The sequence below is a fragment of the Oncorhynchus masou genome, chromosome 22 (assembly GCF_036934945.1).
Source record: "Oncorhynchus masou masou isolate Uvic2021 chromosome 22, UVic_Omas_1.1, whole genome shotgun sequence".
In the NCBI taxonomy this organism is placed as follows: Eukaryota; Metazoa; Chordata; class Actinopteri; order Salmoniformes; family Salmonidae; genus Oncorhynchus; species Oncorhynchus masou.
In genome coordinates, this window is record NC_088233.1 from 54,613,760 (window position 1) to 54,634,327 (window position 20,568).

At 42.4% G+C, this 20,568-nt stretch overlaps 1 protein-coding gene across 1 annotated transcript; it reads left to right on the top strand.

The window, feature by feature from the left end:
- Positions 1–15,613: 15,613 nt before the first annotated feature.
- Positions 15,614–18,891, top strand: plscr3a (phospholipid scramblase 3a). The gene is made up of 7 exons (XM_064930586.1): positions 15,614–15,721; positions 16,158–16,237; positions 16,403–16,445; positions 16,547–16,767; positions 17,188–17,349; positions 17,567–17,728; positions 18,220–18,891. Exons 2-7 carry the CDS (start codon positions 16,181–16,183, stop codon positions 18,277–18,279), a joined length of 705 nt encoding a protein of 234 aa, XP_064786658.1. The 5' UTR covers positions 15,614–15,721; positions 16,158–16,180; the 3' UTR covers positions 18,280–18,891.
- The last annotated feature ends 1,677 nt before the right edge of the window (positions 18,892–20,568 follow it).

The window sequence follows — 20,568 nt, forward strand, 5'->3', positions numbered from 1 at the left end:
AATCATTCTCTCAACTATTATTCTGACATTTCACATTCAAATAAAATAAAGTGGTGATCCTAACTGACCTACGACAGGGAATTTTTACTCGGATTAAATGTCAGGAATTGTGAAAAACTGAGTTGAAATGTATTTGGCTAAGGTGTATCTAAACTTCCGACTTGAACTGAATATTCTGTACATTTAGTTTATAATGGATTAAGAATACATTTTTGTTAACGGTAATGTCATTAGTTATGTTCCAACATTCCCTCCATCTTGTGCCGATGTCAGTTCTTTTTATGTCTTGGTTACAGCAGCGAAATTTTTTTCTAAGAGATTGTCAGTTGGATAGGCTCACTGCAAGGTTTTGTATATCTTACCTATCATGTGAATATAATTTTCAGACTCAAATAGGATTCCCTTAAGATTGCTATCATGTTCAAAAGATTTCAAAATGAAATTTCGTGATATGAAACTCTTAACTCTTAAGTTGCATGGTTTTGAAAATAGCTACATTGGTCAGTCCAAAATTGTTTTTTTAATTCTGTCAATGGAGAATTTTTTAAATTTCTTATTACCAAGTCATTTAGAGTTTCTATGCCTTTAGTTTTCCATGTGGACCAATTTATCGGTGAATTCTGAAAAGCTATCCATAGGGTTGTGTTTTTTGGGAGTGATATTGATTCTTGTAGAATATGTTTAATTTTCTTCCATATTGTTATACTGTTCTTAACAATGAATTTTGTATTTTTGTAAATGTATTAAATATAAACAGAAATACCTTTTTTACATTTACATTTTTACTTTTTTCATAAGTATTCAGGCCCATTGCTATGAGGCTTACAATTGAACTCCGGTGCATCCTGTTTCCATTGATCATCCTTGAAATGTTTCTACAACTTGATTGGAGTCCACCTGTGGTAAATTCAATTTATTGGACCTAATTTGGAATGGCACACTCCTGTCTATATAAGCAAAAACCAAGCAATGATGTCGACGAGATTGGCCGTAGAGCTTAGAGACAGGATTGTGTCATGGCACAGATCTGGGGAAGGGAACCAAAAAACATTTCTGCAGCATTGAAGATCCCCAAGAACACAGTGGCCTCCATCATTCTTAAGTGGAGGAAGTTTGGAACCACCAAGGGTCTTCCTAGAGCTTGCCATCCAGCCAAACCGAGCAATCAGGGGAGAAGGGCCTTGATCAGGCAAGCAAGAACCTGATGGTCACTCTGAAAGAGCTCTAGAGTTCCTCTGTGGTGATGGGAGAAACTTCCAGAAGGACAACCATCTCTGCAGCACTCCACCAATCAGGCCTTTATGGTAGAGGGGCCAGGTGGAATCCACTCCTCAGTAAAAAGCACATGACAGCCTGCTTGGAGTTTGCCAACAGGCACCTAAAGACTCTCAGACCATGAGAAACAAGATTCACTGATCTAATGAAACCAAGATTGAACTCTTTGGCTTGATTGCCAAGCATCACATCTGGAGGAAACCTGGTGGCATCATCATGCTGTGGGGATGTTTTTCAGCGGCAGGGACTGGGAGACTAGTCAGGATCAAGGCAAAGATGAACAGAGCAAAGTTTAGATAGATCCTTGATGAAAACCTGCACCAGAGCGCTCAGGACCTCAGACATGGGGTGAAGGTTCACATTCCAACAGGACAACGACCCTAAAAATTCAACCAAGACAATGCAGGAGTGGTTTTGGGACAAGTCTCTGAAGGTCCTTGAGTGTCCCAGCCAAAGTCCGGACTTGAACCCGATCGAACATCTCTGGAGAGACGTGAAAATAACTGTGCAGCAATGATCCAAGAAGACTTGATGCTGTAATCGCTGCCAAAGTCTTTCAACAAAGTACTGAGTAAATGGCGACAGAGAGGATGGCGGACGCTTTACGTGCTCCTAACCAACTGTTACCTAGTTTTTTTTTTACGTTGTTTATAACTTATTTTTTTACATAATGTTGCTCTTACTGTCTCTTATGACCAAAAATAGCTTCTGGACATCAGAACAGCGATTACTCACAATGAACTGGTAGAAGCTTTTTCCTTTAACGAGTCCAACGTGAAGGATATACGGCTTCCCGGGAACAGGCCCAAATCCATAATTTGCGTGAAGAGAAGACAGAGATAAAGGTTGCAGAGGTCGGGCTGCCTTCTGAGAGATCAGGGCGAGTGAGTAAACCCCCACTGCTATCCGTTCTATTGGCAAACATGCAATCATTGTAAAATAAAATTGGTGTCCTACGAGCAAGATTAAACTACCAACGGGACATTGAAAACTGTAATATCTTATGTTTCACCGAGTCGTGGCTGAACGATGACATGAACAACATACATCTGGCGGGTTTTACACTGTATTGGCAGGATAGAACTGCAGCCTATGGTAAGACAAGGGGTGGTGGTCTATGTGTATTTGTAAACAACAGCTGGTGCATGATATCGAAGGAAGTTGAGGTTTTGCTCACCTGAGGTAGAGTATCTCATGATAAGCTGTAGAGCACACTATCTACCTAAAGAGTTTCTGTATTTTTAGTAGCTGTCTACATACCACCACAGACCGATGCTGGCACTAAGACTGCACTCAATGAGCTTTATACTGCCATAAGCAAACAGGAAACCGCTAATCCAGAGGCGGCGCTCCTAGTGGCCGGGGACTTTAACGCAGGGAACTTAAATCCATTTTACCACATTTCCACCAGCATGTTAAATGTGCAACCATTCAGGTGACCAGTCGGTGATTCTCATCCTCGACCATGAGATGGTAGGGTTATGGCGTTGAAGCCAAGGTAGGCCGAGGATGATCATCTGAACTAGTGCACTGGTGCTGGAGAAGGGGATGTTTTCCTGGTAATTCAGCTCCACAGTGAGGGTGAGTGGTTGAGTCAGGTTCCAGATAATAATGGCCAATAGACAATACCTTGAACCGGAAAAGGGGAGAGCAGGTTGATGGTAATGTTGAGAGAGGAGGCAAGGGTCTGATCCATAAAGTTCCCTGCAGTGCCGGAATCCACTAAAGCTGTAGACACAGGGCATGAGGAACAGTCAGCCACATTGATGGGTACTAAAAAGAGTCTAACAGGAAGAGCAGTAGCTGGAATACTCACTCCTGGTCCAGGGGATGGAGCATCACGTGACAGTCCCTCTGCCCTAGTGGATCCCGGATTCTGAAGTACTGGACACCACGGGAGCTGGTGCCCTAATTGCCCACAGTACAGACATTGCCCCAGCTGTATCTGTCTGCGTCGTTCCGCCGCGGGAAGGCGGGTGACCTCTACCTCCATGGGTTCAGGCTCTGATCCTGAACACTCGCCGAAGGAGGGAGAGAAGCAATGGAGATGCCGGGGCATTGAGTTTTCAATATTGGTCAGGTATATCAGGAGATAATATTCAAATAAGTTCATTTTATATTCATGTTTACCAATACGAGTTCCGTTACATTTGGTTCCTGTCTATATTTTCCTACAAGCAGTTCAATTGCAAATGGGTGGAAAGTTGAAAGCTTCTGAAGTTTTGAAGGGTAGCCTAGTGGTTAGAGTGTTGTGCTGGTAACCGAAAGGTTGCAAGTTTGAATCCCCGAGCTGACAAGGTACAAATATGTCGTTCTGCCTTTGAACTAGGCCGTCATTGAAAATAAGAATTTGTTCTTCACTGACTTGCCTAGTTAAATAAAGGTAAAATAAAAAATCAACAGCCATTATTGATAAATCTTGTTTTTGTTTTTTAGCGTACTGTATTATAACTCAATCTTCCCCCAATCTTCAATAAATACCTTGGTTACCTCAACCCAGTTCCTCGTCTGAGTCTGCTCTTGGGTTCACCTGTTTCGCTCCGTGTAACACATGACAGGGTTTTTCTTTATTTTTACTATTTTCTACAATGTAGACATTAAAACTATGAAATAATACACATGGAATCATGTAGTAACCCAAAAAGTGTTAAACAAATCAAAATATATTTTATATTTCTTCAAAGTAGCAACCCTTTGCCTTGACAGCTTTGCTGAGCATGTATATAGGAAGCACTGAATGGAGTGATGTGTATTATCATTTGTGTAAATACACAGTGAAATCACCAGTGTTAAATTCACTGTTAAAAGCGATCGACTCCCATAGTTGTTTTAGCAACAGGCAGTGCCAAATGACCCCTAGCATCAGTGTTGATAACTGGTGCTAATTGCTAAGGTATACAATTTTACTCTATTATTGTAGATCTTTACTCAGTAAACGTAAACCTCATCACAACCCCGCCCCATACATTCAGTTTCTGAATGAAAATGTCCTCTTTTCTCAACGCCATTGTTGAATAAACAAAACCCTAATTTGTTCCACGCAAAGGTGAGTTTTAAACAATTATTTTGCTGATATTATTTAGCTAATTTAATTTAAATACTTGACACTTTCTGTGTAACATAAAAAAGCAACAGTTTTGATTGTGTGCAGCTAATGTTAGAGTTACTTGCATTTCACTTTTTGCAAGTCTTTGCTAGATGCAGTTAGTCTGCTCAACGTGGTGGTTCCACGCGCGCACGTGTCATTTCAGCACCAAGCTTTTTTTTAGCCTCATGCTAGTTTGTTCTCTTTATTTCAGCTGCTTACTATATATTGAGGACTAATCTGATTAAGGTGAGTTGTTTATTTAGCCAAATTATAACTACATTTTTGACTTTAGGGTGATGCTTATAGATACATATTGTGACCATTGCATCGGCAGCTAGCTAGTCTAGCTAACTTTGTTTCCCACTCACGTTATCACCAGTTGATTTTGGCGGGCTTGTAAGACTGCTCCTAGAACATGACAATATAATATAGTGACTAGCTGGAATTACGAGTGTATTTTACTGGCCTAATTAGGCTGTCCATATTTCAGGACAGTGAATATGAATTGAATAGTCTGTTTGCTGTAGTTTGGGACCTGCTTCAAGTAATATCAGTTGTGGTCGTGAATATTAAGTTGTGTTCATGATCCAATATTTTCAGAATATACATTGAAATTAGCTTTGTTAAGTAAAGGGTTATTGGTGACAACGTTTGTAGTTGTCCTGATATAATGTCGTGATTGAAATACAAATGTAATGCCTTTTCATCCATTTTGGTCTTATCTCATACCTAGTCCTGCTGATCAGGGTGAAATTCAATGGTGAACAAAAATATGTCAAGATCATTGACCTGACACTGATTGGAGGTAAACTTTTCATTTGTGATTGGAAATAAATGTATTGTGGTCATACATTTACAAGTCAGTCTGATTACTCTTACCATTACGATTGTAATTGTAGGTTGTTTTAATGTTTGTCATTTGTGATCCCACTTACTAGTTATCAGAGGCAAAGCTATATGATGGGTCCAGAACTGAAGTTGATGGGGATGTTTGAGAAGGTGGTGAAATGGCCAGATCTTGGTGTTCTCAAGCTCACACTGAACAATGATGCTAAAGGTATGTCTTGGTTACTTGTGGCATCACTTTCAATATAACCATACACGTGACATGTCTGTATTGTCATCGTTGTGTATTTCAGAATCTTCCCTGATGAGACATGTCTCTGCCAGTTCTGTGATGGGTGGTTCAGACCATTGCATCGGAATCCTACCGCAAGCTCTGAACCTTTTCATCGCAGCTAGCTAGCTGTAATCCGAGTGGCTACTCCCGGCTAACGTCCCAGTCCCAAAGTAAGCACCAGTTAGCCTGGAGCTAGGCCCATCTCCCAGCTAGCCAAAGAGGTACACCAGCCAATTCTTGGGCTACAATACCTCTTTTGCCAATTGGCCTCTTTTGCCAATTGGCCTGGACCATTTACTGCCGACCCGGAGCCCCTCCGATCCATCACGACTGGTCTGCCGACGTAACCGTCTGAGGGGGTTTCAACAGGCTCTTCCATTGCAATGTCGCCGGAGGCCCATCTGCTTGCCCCGGCCCGTTAGCTGTCTGAATCGCCGTGGCTCCAGCTCGCCTAGCATACTACTCAATCAGGTCTATTGCTACTCATTGGACCCTATGATCACTCGGTTACACATGCTGCTCCCCAATGTCAATATGCCTTGTCTATTGCTTTTCTGGTAAGTGATTTTTTTTTCACTGTAGAGCCCCCAGCCCTGCCCAATATGCCTTAGATAGGCCTTTTGTTCCACCCTCCACACATGCGGTGACCTCACCTGGCTTAACTGGTGCCTTTAGAGACATAACCCCTCTCATCATCAATCAATGCCTAGGTTTACCTCCACTTTACTCACATCCTACCATCCCCTTGTCTATACATTATGCCTTGAATCTATTCTTCCACGCCCAGAAATCTGCTCCTTTTACTCTCTGTTCCGAACGCACTAGATGACCAGTTCTTATAGCCTTTAGCTGTACCCTTATCCTACTCCTCCTCTGTTCCACTGGTGATGTAGAGGTTAACCCAGGCCCTGCAGCCCCCAGCACCACTCCCATTCCCCAGACGCTCTCATTTGTTGACTTCTGTAACTGCAAAAACCTTGGTTTCATGCATGTTAACATTAGAAGCCTCCTTGCTAAGTTTGTTTTATTCACTGCTTTAGTACACTCCAACAACCCTGATGTCTTAGCTGTGTCTGAATCCTGGCTTAGGAAGGCCACCAAAAATGCTGAAATTTCCATCCCAACTACAACATGCAGAGTTCTGCCATACTATCCAGGTCTGTGCCCAAACAGTTCGAGTTTCTACTTTTAAAAATCCACCTTCCCAGAAACAAGTCTCTCACCATTGCCGCTTGTTATAGACCCCCTCAGCCTATCAACCTGACCAACTTCCCCTCTAAATACACCTCTGCTGTCTTCAACTAGGATCTCAGCGATCACTGCCTCATTGCCTGCGTCCGCGCGGTCAAATGACCACCCCTCATCACTGTCAAATGCTCCCTAAAACACTTCAGCCAGCAGGCCTTTCTAATTGACCTGGCCTCAGTGTCCTGGGAGGATATTGACCTCATCCTGTCATTAGAGGATGCCTGGTTGCTCTTTAAACACGCTTTCCTCACCATCTTAAATAAGCGTGCCCCATTCAAAAAACGTAGAACTAAGAACAGATACAGCCTTGGTTCACCCCAGACTTGACTGCCCTTGACCAGCATAAAAACATCCTTTGGTGCACTGTATTAGCATGGAATAGCCCCGCGATATGCAACTTTCAGTGAAGTCAGGAACCAACATACACAGTCAGTTAGGAAAGCGAAGGCTAGCTTTTTCAAACAGAAATTTGCATCCTGTAGCACTAATTCTGAAGGTTTTGGGACACTGTAAAGTCCATGGAGAATAAGAGCACCTCCTCCCAGCTGCCCACTGCACTGAGGATAGGAAACACTGTCACCACCAATAATTCTGCCATAATCGATAATTTCAAGAACCGTTTTACTACGGCTGGCCATGCTTTCCACCTGGCTACCCCTACCCCTACAGCTCTGCACCCCCTGAAGAAACTTGCCCAAGCCCCCATCTCCCCACTTCTCCTTCACCCAAATCCAGACAGCTGATGTTCTGAAAGAGCTGCAAAATCTGGATCCCTACAAATCAGCTGGGCTAGACAACCTGGACCCTCTCTTTCTATAATTATCCACCAAAATTGTTGCAACATGTATTACCAGCCTGTTCAACCTCTCTTTCGTATCATCTGAGATCCACAAAGATTGGAAAGCTGCCACGGTCATCCCCCTGTTCAAAGGGGGAGAAACTCTAGACCCAAACTGTTATAGACCTATATCTATCCTATCCTGCCCTTCTAAAATCTTCGAAAGCCAAGTTAACAAACAGATCACCGACCATTTCGAATCCCACCATACCTTTTCCACGATGTCGATATCATAACCGCCATCGATAAAAGACAGTACTGGGATGCTGTATTCATCGACCTGGCCAAGCCTTTCGACTCTGCCGATAAGAATGCGGTGATTGACAGACTCAGTAGCCTTGGTTTCTCAAATGACTGCCTCGCCTGGTTCACCAACTACTTCTCAGATAGAGTTCAGTGTGTCAAATCGGAGGGCCTGCTGTCCATACCTATGGCAGTCTCTATGGGGGTGCTACAGGGCTCAATTCTCAGGCCGACTCTTATCAATGATGTCGCTCTTGCTGCTTGTGATTCTCTGATCCACCTCTACGCAGACAACACCATTCTGTATACATCTGACCCTTCTTTGGACACTGTGTTAACAAACTTCCAAACGAGCTTCAATGACATACAACACTCCTACCGTGGCCTCCAACTGCTTTTAAATGCTAGTAAAACTAAAATGCATGCTCTTCAACAGATTGTTGCCCGCACCCGCCTGCCCGACTAGCATCACTACTCTGGACGGTTCTGACTTAGAATATGTGGACAACTTCACAAACCTAGGTATCTGGTTATATTGTAAACTCTCCTTCCAGACTCACATTAGGCATCTCCAATCCAAAATGTAATCTAGAATCGTCTTCCTATTTCGCAACAAAGCCTCCTTCACTCATGCTGTCAAACATACCCTTGTAAAACTGACTATCCTACCGATCCTTGACTTGGGCGATGTCATTTACAAAATTGCCCCCAACACTACTCAGCAAACTGGATGTTGTCTATCACAGTGCCATCCGTTTTGTCACCAAAGCCCCGTATAGTACCCACCACTGTGACCTGTATGCTCTTGTTGGCTGGCCCACGCTACATATTCGTCGCCAAACCCACTGGCTCCAGGTCATCTATAAATCTTTGCTAGATAAAGCCCTGCCTTATCTCAGCTCACTGGTCACCATAGCAACACCCACCCGTAGCACGTGCTCCAGCAGGTATATTTCACCGGTCCTCCCCAAATCCAACACTTTGGGGATGACTTTCCTTCCAGTTCTCTGCTGCCAAAGACTGTAATGAATTGCAAAAATCACTGAAGCTGGAGTCTTATATCTCCCTCTAACTTTAAGCATCAGCTGTCAGAGCAGCTGACCGATCACTGTACCTGTCACTGTACCTGTACACCGCCAATCTGTAAATAGCACACTCAACTACCATATTGTTATTTATCTTCTTGCTCTTTTACACCCCAGTATCTTTACTTGCACATCATCATCTGCACATCTATCACTCCAGTGTTAATGCTAAATTGTAATTGTTTTGCCTCTGGCCTATTTATTGCCTTACCTCCCTACTCTTCTACATATGCACACACTGTACATAGATTTTTCTATTGTGTTATTGACTCTGTTTGTTTGTAACTCTGTTGTTTTTTGTCGCACTGCTTTGCTTTATCTTGGCCAGGTCGCAGTTGTAAATTAGAACTTGTTCTCAACTGGCCTACCTGGTTAAATAAAGGTGAAATAAAAAAATTAAGACCATGAGTCGGTTGATGCAGTCATTTTGAGCGAGGATGGAAGCCCCTCCCGAAAGCATCAAAGATCTGATGACAAGGCAAACAATGTAAGTTTGTAATTCATTCTTCAATTCACCTGCCATCAAATGGATTTTTCACTGCTGTGTTTTTTTTACAGCTAATAGAGAGCATACTGAAGGAAAAGCCTGGTGGAGAGGTTGTCGTCAAGGAGTACTACAAAACTAAAAGCCTGATTGACTGCACCAGATGAAAGATGATCAATATTCTTGTTTCGGCGATGACAGACTCTCACGGGTAAGTTTAAAGTAAAGATGCATAATGAAAATGGTTGAGCATTACTAGCTCTCATATCTGCTGAATGTTAAAAATGAGTATCTCAGTCACATAATTGGTTAGGCTAATGCTTACCATCCACTGCTATTGGTAGAACATTTCTCTTGTATCAATTCGATGGGCATGATACTGATTCAAAAATCACTCCTGATATTTAGCTTACTGAGGACCAAAGCAAATGGGATTTGGTTATTTGTTTTTTCTTTCAAGATTAGTAACCATGTTCATTTTCTTAAGGAACAATATTACGACCCTAAGATTAAAGGTTACCTCTCGTATAGAATGAAAACCGTTCAGAGGTATTTGGCGTCATCGGAGAAACGGCCCAACCGAACAATACTATGAAGGGCCAGCTGCTGGGAGGGAGTCCAGTTCATCCACTTTGGCTACCCTGAGTGAAGACCAGTGCAGAGATGCCATTCCTCTTATGAAGCATTGTTCTGATGAAGAAACAGTCAAACAGAAGATGAGCTTGACCTTTGAGTACAGGAAGAAGATGACCCACGACCCGAGTAAATGCTCCACCATCCTAACCGAATTTCCACACTTTCTGGATGTAAAGGGCTTGGTAAGACTTTTATTGTGTTTAATCAATTCAATTCAAGGGCTTTATTGGCATGGGAAACATGTATTAATATTGCCAAAGCAAGTGAGGTAGATAATATATAAAGTGAATATATAAAGTGAAATAAACAATAAAATCTAGATTCCAATTCAGGTTGGCCAGTAAATTTAAACAAAAACAACACTTCCGTAATAGTAGTTATATTAATGTGTAGGCTGGTGATTTACTCAAACTCTGTTTTGGAGGTTAAAATTGAACGTTTTGAGATAAATAAATTGACTTGCACAAAACTAATGTTTTGTTCTTAGTCTTATTTGTTTCAGATTGAACAGTGTATTGTGCTGCTGTTTGGAGAGGGAACATCAAGTTTTTGGAGAGGTGACTACCTATATTCAAGCAAAAGATCATCATGATAAGCAAGGCCATTCAGGGAGCTGAACTTCAGGAGCTGATCCAGATGGCAGAATCTGCAGTTAATGAGGGAGCTGACATGAATGCTGACGGTAAGATTATCATAATTTATCATTTATATTTCAAATAACTCTGAAATGTTAATGTCACTGATGGAATTGACTATTTTAAATCAGGATCTTTTCTTTGTTTAGGATGGGACGATAACCTTTCCTTCATCCTTCTCCTGCTCCATTTGATTCCTCCTTCATCACAAGACCGCAAAAGACCAGGCAAGATGTCTGCATCCCAAGCTGAACAGCATCTTGTGATATTGCAAAAGGTTTGTATTGACATTCTTATTCTTGGACAGTGCTGCAGCCGTTATGATGAACTAACGAGGGTGTTCGTTTTTATCGTCTTCAGGCAGGAACCAGTATCCAAGAGCACCTTGATGCGATTGACCAGAGCCGCCAACCATGTCTTCCTGCAGTCGGCACCAGGAAGAGCAGCATCCATACATACTTCATCATCCTGGACAAGCAAACCTTGCCGTGCAAGTCAATGAGCTCTCTTGGTGCCTTCAATGACCCTTTCAAGACTCACTTTGTTTTTGGTACTGCTTAAAATACAATTCTGCGCAACATGTACACCTTCATACAGACAACTGTGTACAACATAGACATTGGGAAGGTTAAGGAGGCTCCAAGGCTCCAAGGGTCAAGCTAAAACAACCACTCTTACATGTATATCTGCAAAAGACACAAACCATCAGAAAACTTCAACATTCTTTTCAGAATATTGAAAATCCTTTCACATTGTTGAATTCGGTATCATAACAAAGTGCTTATATCATAAAAAATAAGAACAGTTCAACCAGTTGAGAAAGTCATTGGTGTTAGCCAGACTCCTGCTCTAATGCCGATTAAATTATGATGATATGTTTTGTTTGCCATGCTAGTCATGGAAGTACCAACTTGCCCGTGAGGCATCTTAAGTTGATGCATGGAATGTGCCCTGGTAGAACTCTTAGACTAAAATGTGGTCAAGTAGATTTGTGTATTTGGTACATTTTCAGGCTTTAGGAAGCATTTAAACTGGGCACATTCCGGAGACTGACAAATTTTGTTAAACGCTAACTTGGATGCTAATACAGCCGTTGATATCAGCCAAGTAATGCTGATTATCCTTCAAATTCTAGTTGCAACCATGTTGTACCAATTTCTAACAAGAACACACTTGATATGTGTGAGCTGCTATTGCACAACTGCAGGCTGCAGGTGTAGGTCAGACGACTGTAAATAGTTGTGTATCTTCCATGGAAGAAGTGGTTCAAGAGATACAGGGTCAAGCTAAAACAACCACTCTTACATGTATATCTGCAAAAGACACAAACCATCAGAAAACTTCAACATTCTTTTCAGAATATTGAAAATCCTTTCACATTGTTGAATTCGGTATCATAACAAAGTGCTTATATCATAAAAAATAAGAACAGTTCAACCAGTTGAGAAAGTCATTGGTGTTAGATTTGACAATAGAATAAACAAAACTACTGGAACTTATGATCAAATAGTCAGAACTGATACATTGTCTTACGTTACAATTCTCCAGACATTGCAGTCAATTTTGAAGAACCCAAACACAAGTGACATGTTTAATTCAGGGCACAATTTTAAAGATGGGAGTTTACTTTGACTTGTAAGATGGACTATACAGTGGGGCAAAAAAAGTATTTAGTCAGCCACCAATTGTGCAAGTTCTCCCACTTAAAAAGATGAGGCATGTAATTTTCATCATAGGTACACTTCAACTATGACAGACAAAATGAAGAAAAAAAATCCAGAACATTTTTATACATTTATTTTGCCCCACTGTATATGAAGAGACATCTTCTCTTTTCTAAAAAGAGAAATGTATAGCAAATTCAACTGTTTTATGATGGGGTGTCAGGAAGCCTAGTTGTTAGAGCGTTGGGCCAGTAACCAAATGTTTGCTAGGTTGAATCCCTGAGCTGACAAGGTCAAACGTCTGTCGTTCTGCCCCTGAACAAGGCAGTTAACCCACTGTTCCTAGTCCGTCATTGTAAATAAGAATTTGTTCTTAACTGACTTGCTTAGTTAAATAAAAAATGATGACTTTGAGACTGCTAATCCAAAAGGTTATTCACAAGTTGGGAGGTTTACTTTGAGAAATTGTACCCCAAAGTTGAATTCAATTTAGGTAAATATTCCCATGTGTACTCTTCCATACCCAGGACCTTAAAACGTATGGATTTGATTCCATTCTTGAGCCAATAGTAAGCCATTTGAAAGTGCTTGAGACAGAGGGTATTGAAGCTCCCCTTCTTCAGTGGTCGTATACTTGGCAGTAACTGGAGATACTCTTCATTGCCTGTTTGGTTTTGTGGAATCATTTAGTGCTCGTTATTGTTGCCGTTTTTGCCTCACTGAGAGAGTGGATTTTCAAACTGTGTTCTCTGAGGATAACCCAAGAGTGATTTACGAAAAAAACACATGCACTCAGACCATTGTCAAACCCAACACTCCCTCATGTGTGCGGTGTGAAGCATGCTTGCTTATTGAACTCTCTGCAGTACTTCATTACTACAGACAATTATTCTGTTGATATAATGCATGACATTTTATGAATTGCACGATTTTCGGTAACTTGTGTTACAGCATATACAAGTCAACTTTGTTACTGCTGAAGATGTGTACGGTAGAGTTCATTCATTTAACTATGGCTACACAGAGAGGAATTGTCCACCTGTAGTCAAATTGGATGATGGGAGCAATGATTTGGGTCTAAATGCTATTCAGTCTTGGTGTCTTATCCGTAATTTGCCATTAATAATTGGTGACGTGGTACAGAAACATGAAAAATACTGGCAGCTGCTTCTGTTACTACTACAAATTGTAAATATTGTGTTTTCTACTATACTAACAGAGGGCATAACTATCTATCTGAAGCACTTAATTGCTGAACATCCTAGGCTGTTCAAGTATTTGTTTCCTGATAGAAATCTGCTACCTGTAACGGTTTTCCATTGAAGGAGAGGAGGACCAAAGCGCAGCGTGGTTAGTGTTCAACATGTTTAATAAAGACATTAAACATGAACACTACAAAAATACCAAAACAATAAATGTGAAAAACCGAAACAGTCCTATCTGGTGCATAGACACAAAGACAGAAGACAACCACCCACAAAACCCAACACAAAACAGGCTACCTAAATATGGTTCCCAATCAGAGACAATGACTAACAACTGCCTCTCATTGAGAACCATACCAGGCCAAACATAGAAATGGGAAAACTAGACACACAACATAGAATGCCCACTCAGCTCACGTCCTGACCAACACTAAAACAAAGAAAACACAAAAGAACTATGGTCAGAACGTGACAGTCCCCCCCCCCCCGAAGGCCGCAAAACCTGAACCTATAGGGGAGGGTCTGGGTGGGCATCTGTCTGGGTGGGCATCTGTCCACGGTGGCGGCTCCTGGCTGACTGACGGCTCTGGTGGCTCCTGGCTGACTGACGGCTCTGGTGGCTCCTGGCTGGCTGACGGCTCTGGTGGCTCCTTGCTGGCTGACGGCTCTGGCGGCTCCTGGCTGGCTGACGGCTCCATGCTGACTGGCGGCTCTGGCGGCTCCAGGCTGGCTGACGGCTCCATGCTGACTGGCGGCTCTGGCGGCTCCATGCAGACTGGCGGGAGACTCTGGTGGCTCAGGACGGACTGGCGGGAGACTCTGGCGGCTCAGGACAGGCGGGAGACTCTGGCGGCTCAGGACAGGCGGGAGACTCTGGCGGCTCAGGACAGGCGGGAGACTCTGGCAGCTCAGGACAGGTGGGAGACTCTGGCGGCTCTGGACAGATTAGGCGCACTGTAGGCCTGGTGCGTGGTGCCGGCACTCCTGGTACTGGGCCGAGGACATGCACCTCAGGGCGAGTGCGGGGAGGAGGAACAGGGAGTACTGGGCTCTGGACACGCACAGGAAGCCTGGTGCGGGGTGCTGCCACCGGAGGGCTGGTGCGTGTAGGTGGCACTGGATAGACCGGACCATGCAGGTGCACTGGAGCTCTTGAGCACCGAGCCTGCCCAACCTTACCTGATTGAATGCTCCCGGTCGACCTGCCAGTGCGGAGAGGTGGAGTGGCCCGCACTGGGCTGTGCTGGCGAACCGCGGACACCATGCGTAAGGCTGGTACCATGTATGCCGGCCCAAGGAGACTCACTGGAGACCAGATGCGTAGAGCCAGCTTCATGGCATATGGCTCGATGCCCCCTCTAGCCTGGCCGATACGAGGAGCTGGTATGTACCGCACCGGGCTATGCACCTGCACTGGGGACACCGTGCGCTCCACTGCATAACACGGTGTCTGCCCGGTCCCTCTCGCTCTCCGTTAAGCACAGGAAGGTGGCGCAAGTCTCCTACCTGGCTTCGCCTGAGTGACTTGGGCAAATCTGCCCATGGAGTGCAACCAGTATGAGATATAGGTACACCTCTCCTCTGCAAATATTAAGAAGTCAAACGTGCCAGACATATTCTGTCATAAGTGCATGGACTGTCGACATGACCGAAGATTTGAACAAAAGAAAGACACCTGAGGATAGTTCCTGTGTTTAAGACTGTATCCTTTTGCCCCTTGACAATGACAAAACAATTCTGGGGCTTTTTGTCCCCCCCCCCCCAGCCAGTGTTTTACAGAAAATGCTTTCCAAAGGGTGCATTCAGATTTAGAAATATAAGTTGTCACTTGTTGCGACAGAGGAAGGCTGGTGCTTTTCTTTTGACTTTTTGGTTTGTCGAGTTATACGTCAAGCAGGTAACTGTACTCTTTTACAAAATGTTCTAACCTCACGTATACTGTATATGCATTTCTCCTGAGCTCTTTCTGTAAATATATGTGTGTGTAAATCATAGAGGGAAAAAGAGCTTTCAATGTGGGTGCTATTGATCTTGGACTGAAAATACTTTTCCCATCTCTCACAGTCATGCCAATAAAACACACCTTACGCGCATGAATCACTTCTGATTGCGTCGATTACTTAGCCCATACAGAGAACAACACCAACACAGAGAGCAACACCTTCTGAAGCTCTGGCAACAGATAGCAAGGAATTTGGATGTAAGTTGATTCTCAGTACCGCACAGATATGTGTTCATTGGTATTCTAAAATTGTTGTTCCATTGTAAGTTATTACAATATATATATAGTACTATTATATGCTGCATTTATTACTTTGAGCGGAGCTCTGTAAAATTGCCATGACACCAAAAAAGTGGATGTAAGATCAGGGATATCTTAGCTCTAAGAGTCCCTCTTCCAATATTGTTTGTTTTGGTATAGCATTTACGTAAAATATAAGGAATAGTACTAAGGAATAGTACATATGAATTGGAAAGCAACTTTGAATGGTGCTATTGACTGAGTAGTGTAATGATTAACCAGGTAGCTCAGTCCTATGGTTGTAAACTGAGCTTGTAAACCACATTTCACCTAACTTTTTATTATCCATCCATCCACCATGGTCAATTTGTCTGATTAATGTGGGTGTGCTCAGGCTGCTACTGATCCTACCACGCCATGGAAAATAACTTTCGATCAACAGGAGTGCCCCCTGGCCTGGAGTACCTAACACAGGTAAGACAGTGAAGTCAATCGTCTTATATTTTGTTTATGGAACTGTGACCTCAAAAAAGTCAAATGTTAACTTTTATGGGATAAGATAATTGGTTAGGAGACGGGAGAGAGCTGGCCATGGTAGGGAACTCTGTACCCAATCCCACATTTATCTGTTTGCTACAGATCGATCAAATCTTGATCCATCAGAAAATGGAACTGCTGGAGGGTAAGTCATGTTATAAACAGCATGCCATTAATTACTCCGACGCGATCTCTCACCTCCACCCACATTCCCCGTGACCCCTTTCTTCCTATGTTCCTCTCTAGCCATCACTTCCTTTGAGACTAAAAACCGGTACGTAATCAAGAACAGTTTGGGACAGGAAATCTACACCGCCAAGGAGGATAGTGACTGCTGCACCCGGAACTGCTGCGGTCCCAACCGCATGTTTGAGATGAAGATCAAAGACCACAGTGGCCAGGAGGTCATGCACCTGGTCAAGCCCTTCCGCTGCACCTCCTGCTTCTGGCCCTGCTGCCTGCAAGAGGTATTAGAACTGTTCATAACACACATATTACCATCTTATAAAACATCATATAACACCCTTACAACAGACACCTCCTGCTACTTCCTCTGCTGTCTGTAAGATGTATTTGAGCTGCTTATAATGCAGCTTATAACCTCAATCACATCACATGTATAACAGACACCTGCTACTTTCTTAGCCGCCTGAAATCGCTTATAATATACATATTATAACAGACACCTCCTGCTACTTCCCCTGTTGCTCGCAAGTGGCCACTTATAACACAGCTTCTAAATAACACAATTATAACACACTTATAACAGAGACTGGCTGCTCAATTTTAGCATTGCGAGATACTGTTTCAAGGATACTCTAACGTCTGAATTAATTTTTCTCCCTTGACCATTTTCCTCTGTATCTGTGAATGCTTGTCTGTCATAGATGGAGGTCCAATCCCCTCCTAGCACCACCATAGGTTATGTGGTTCAGAACTGGCATCCCTTCAAGCCAAAACTGTCCATCCTAGGAGCTGCCAAAGAGACTCTCCTGACGATTGAAGGTCCTTTCTGTGCCTGTAGCTGCTGTGGAGATGTTGATTTTGAGGTGAGGCTGTTAGGGAGAGGACTGTGGTCTATCTCTATTTGTGAGTGTTCAAGTTGCCCTGAGTCTGTTAAACCCTAGGTTGTCCTCATTAGGGCACACTGTAGCAAAACGGGGGGGAATGGAGTCCAGGTAATCCCTCACTATTTCAATTTGTTTTCTTCCATTTGCTGCCTAATAAACATCACCCTGATTAGAGTCCTTTGTGTTTCTATAACAGGTGATGGGTAAGGACAGCGACCAGCCCATTGGGAGAATAAGTAAGCAGTGGAGTGGGCTGATAAAGGAGGCCTTCACTGACTCAGACAACTTTGGGATCCAGTTCCCCATGGACCTGGATGTCAAGATGAAGGCTGTGCTGATGGGGGCCTGCATCCTTATTGTAAGTGTTGTCACACGCTGCGACTTACCCAGGCAACCCAGTTATTATGATCTGTGGCCCCGTTATTGGCAAAAAATCCGAATTGGGCTGCCTGTGTAAACCCAGCCATATCTATAGAGCTAAGTCAGATTCAAGTTCATTTGGCATTTGTAGTTATTAAGAAGACATAGCCTACATTGGAATTCTTTGTAGGAGCTCTCTTATATAGTACATGACACACATATACAGTACATAGGCTGTAATCCATAAGCGAATTTCTCAATCATTGTGTCAGTGACCTAGTGAAGCAGCCATTGCTGAAAATTTACCGGCAAACCAATCAGTTAGTCAGTACTGACACTCCTATTGTAGTGCATCAATATAAAGCCATTATAAATCCTGTCTATTAAGATGAATCAAACAAGTACGTATTTATGATTGTGTGATGATCTCCATCATGTCTATTCATTGTGTATCCATTTTCTCTTTCTTTATTCTTTGTCTCCAAACAGGATTTCATGTTCTTTGAAAGCAGTGGTGACGGTGATCAACGGTGTTCTGTATTTGGATAAGAGAGAGAGTTTTTGATCATGTACAAATTACATGGTACTATAGTTGATAATGACATGGCTATTGGATGCATATGAATCACATAACACGACATTTAAGACCAAACAAATGTGTTCTTTATTAATTCAATATATTCATCTGTATTTTGGTTGTCTGAATACAATATTCCAACATTTGTAACACTGTGTGCTTTTTCTTTTGAAAATATTGAAATGTCATGTAATAATATTGGGTATCTCATGTAAAGGATGAAGGACATTCTCAAATATAGCTGTGAGCAGCAATGAATGGGGTTCACTGGATGACAGAAAGGACACAAGATCAGTTGAATAACAAAGCAAGCACTGTATCATGTATGAATTATCATCATTTATGCACAATCAGTGAAAGCATTACCATGTTTATCTCTCAATACCACAGGGATGATAACATAATAATAAAAATATTTTACATTTGTAAAAATCTGTTTCTGTAAATGATTTAAATCTCAGTTGTTGGTACACTCCACATTAGCTTTCCAACGTACTTCAACACACTCTCACAGCAGTAATACACTGACTGCGCAAATGGCAGTTTCAAATGTTCCCGAATAAACACATTTTACCATCTTTTCACTATGTTTCTCAATGCCTTCAGAAGGTTGTCACTCCACTATTTTTTCCACATTTTGTTGTGCTACAGAACTGTGATTAAAATGCATTTAATTGTCATTTTTGGTCAACAATTTACACAAAATACTCTAATGTTAATGTGGGAAAAAATGTGAATATTTGTAAAAAGAAATATCAAAAATAAAACATTAATATATTTTTATTAGATACACTGAACAAAAATATAAATGCAATAGACAAAGATTTTACTGAGTTACAGTTCATATAAGGAAATCAGTCAACTGAAAAGAAATCTATGGATTTCACATGACTGGGAATACAGATATGCATCTGTCGATCACAGATACAATACATGACCAAAGGCATGTGGACACCTGCTTGTTGAACATCTCATTCCAAAATCATGGGCATTAGTATGAAGTTGGTTCCCCCTTTGCTGCTATAACAGCCTCCAGTCTTATGGGGAGGTTTTCCACTAGATGTTGGAACATTGCTGTGGGAACTTTCTTCCATTCAGTCACTAGAGCATTCGTGAGGTCGGGAACTGATGTTGGGCTATTAGACTTGGCTCACTGTCGGTGATCCAATTAATCCCAAAGGCGTTCAATGAGGTTGAGGTTAGGGCTCTGTGCAGGCCAGTCAAGTTCTTCCACACCAAACTTGACAAATCATTTCTGTATGGACTTCGCTTTGTGCTTGGGAGCATTCCCATGCTGAAATAGGAAAGGGCCTTCCTCAAACTGTTGTCACAAACTTGGAAGAACAGAATAGTCTAGAATGGCATTGCATGCTCTAGGGTTAAGATTTCCCTTGACTGGAACTAAGGGGCCGAGCCCGAACCACAACAAAAATAATTACGAGCTATGCGCTTGCCGGTCCCGAGCTTGTGTGACCACTTTTCGGCTGAGCCGTTGTTGCTTCTAGACGTTTATACTTCACAATAACAGCACTTGCAGTTGACCAGGGCAGCTCTAACAGGGCAGAAAGGTGACAAACTGAGGACTTGTTGTAAAGGTGTCATCCTATGACGGTGCCCTGTTGAAAGTTACTGAGCTCTTCAGTAAAGCCATTCTACTGCCAATGTTTGTCTATGGAGATATGCATGGCTGTGTACTCAATTTTATACACCTGTCAGCAACGGGTGTAGCTGAACTAGCCAAATGCACTAATTTGAAGGGGTGTCAACATACTTTTTTCTTTATTTATTGTACCTTTTAAAACCAAAAGGAAGGGTGTGAATCAAAAAAGCAGTCAGTATCTGGTGTGACCACCATTTGCCTCATATAGTGCCACACATCACCTTTGAATAGAGTTGATGAGGTTCTGGATTGACATGTACCATCCAGCAACTTCTTATAGACATTGACGAGGAGAGGGACATCATTGACGAGGAGAGGGACATCATTCTATTGTAGTGCATCAATATAAAGCCATTATAAATCCTGTCTATTAAGATGAATCAAACAAGTACGTATTTATGATTGTGTGATGATCTCCATCATGCCTATTCATTGTGTATCCATTTTCTCTTTCTTTATTCTTTGTCTCCAAACAGGATTTCATGTTCTTTGAAAGCAGTGGTGACGGTGATCAACGGTGTGGAATGATGTCCCTCTCCTCGTCAATGTCTATAAGAAGTTGCTGGATCTTGGTGGGAACTGGAACACACTGTCGTACATG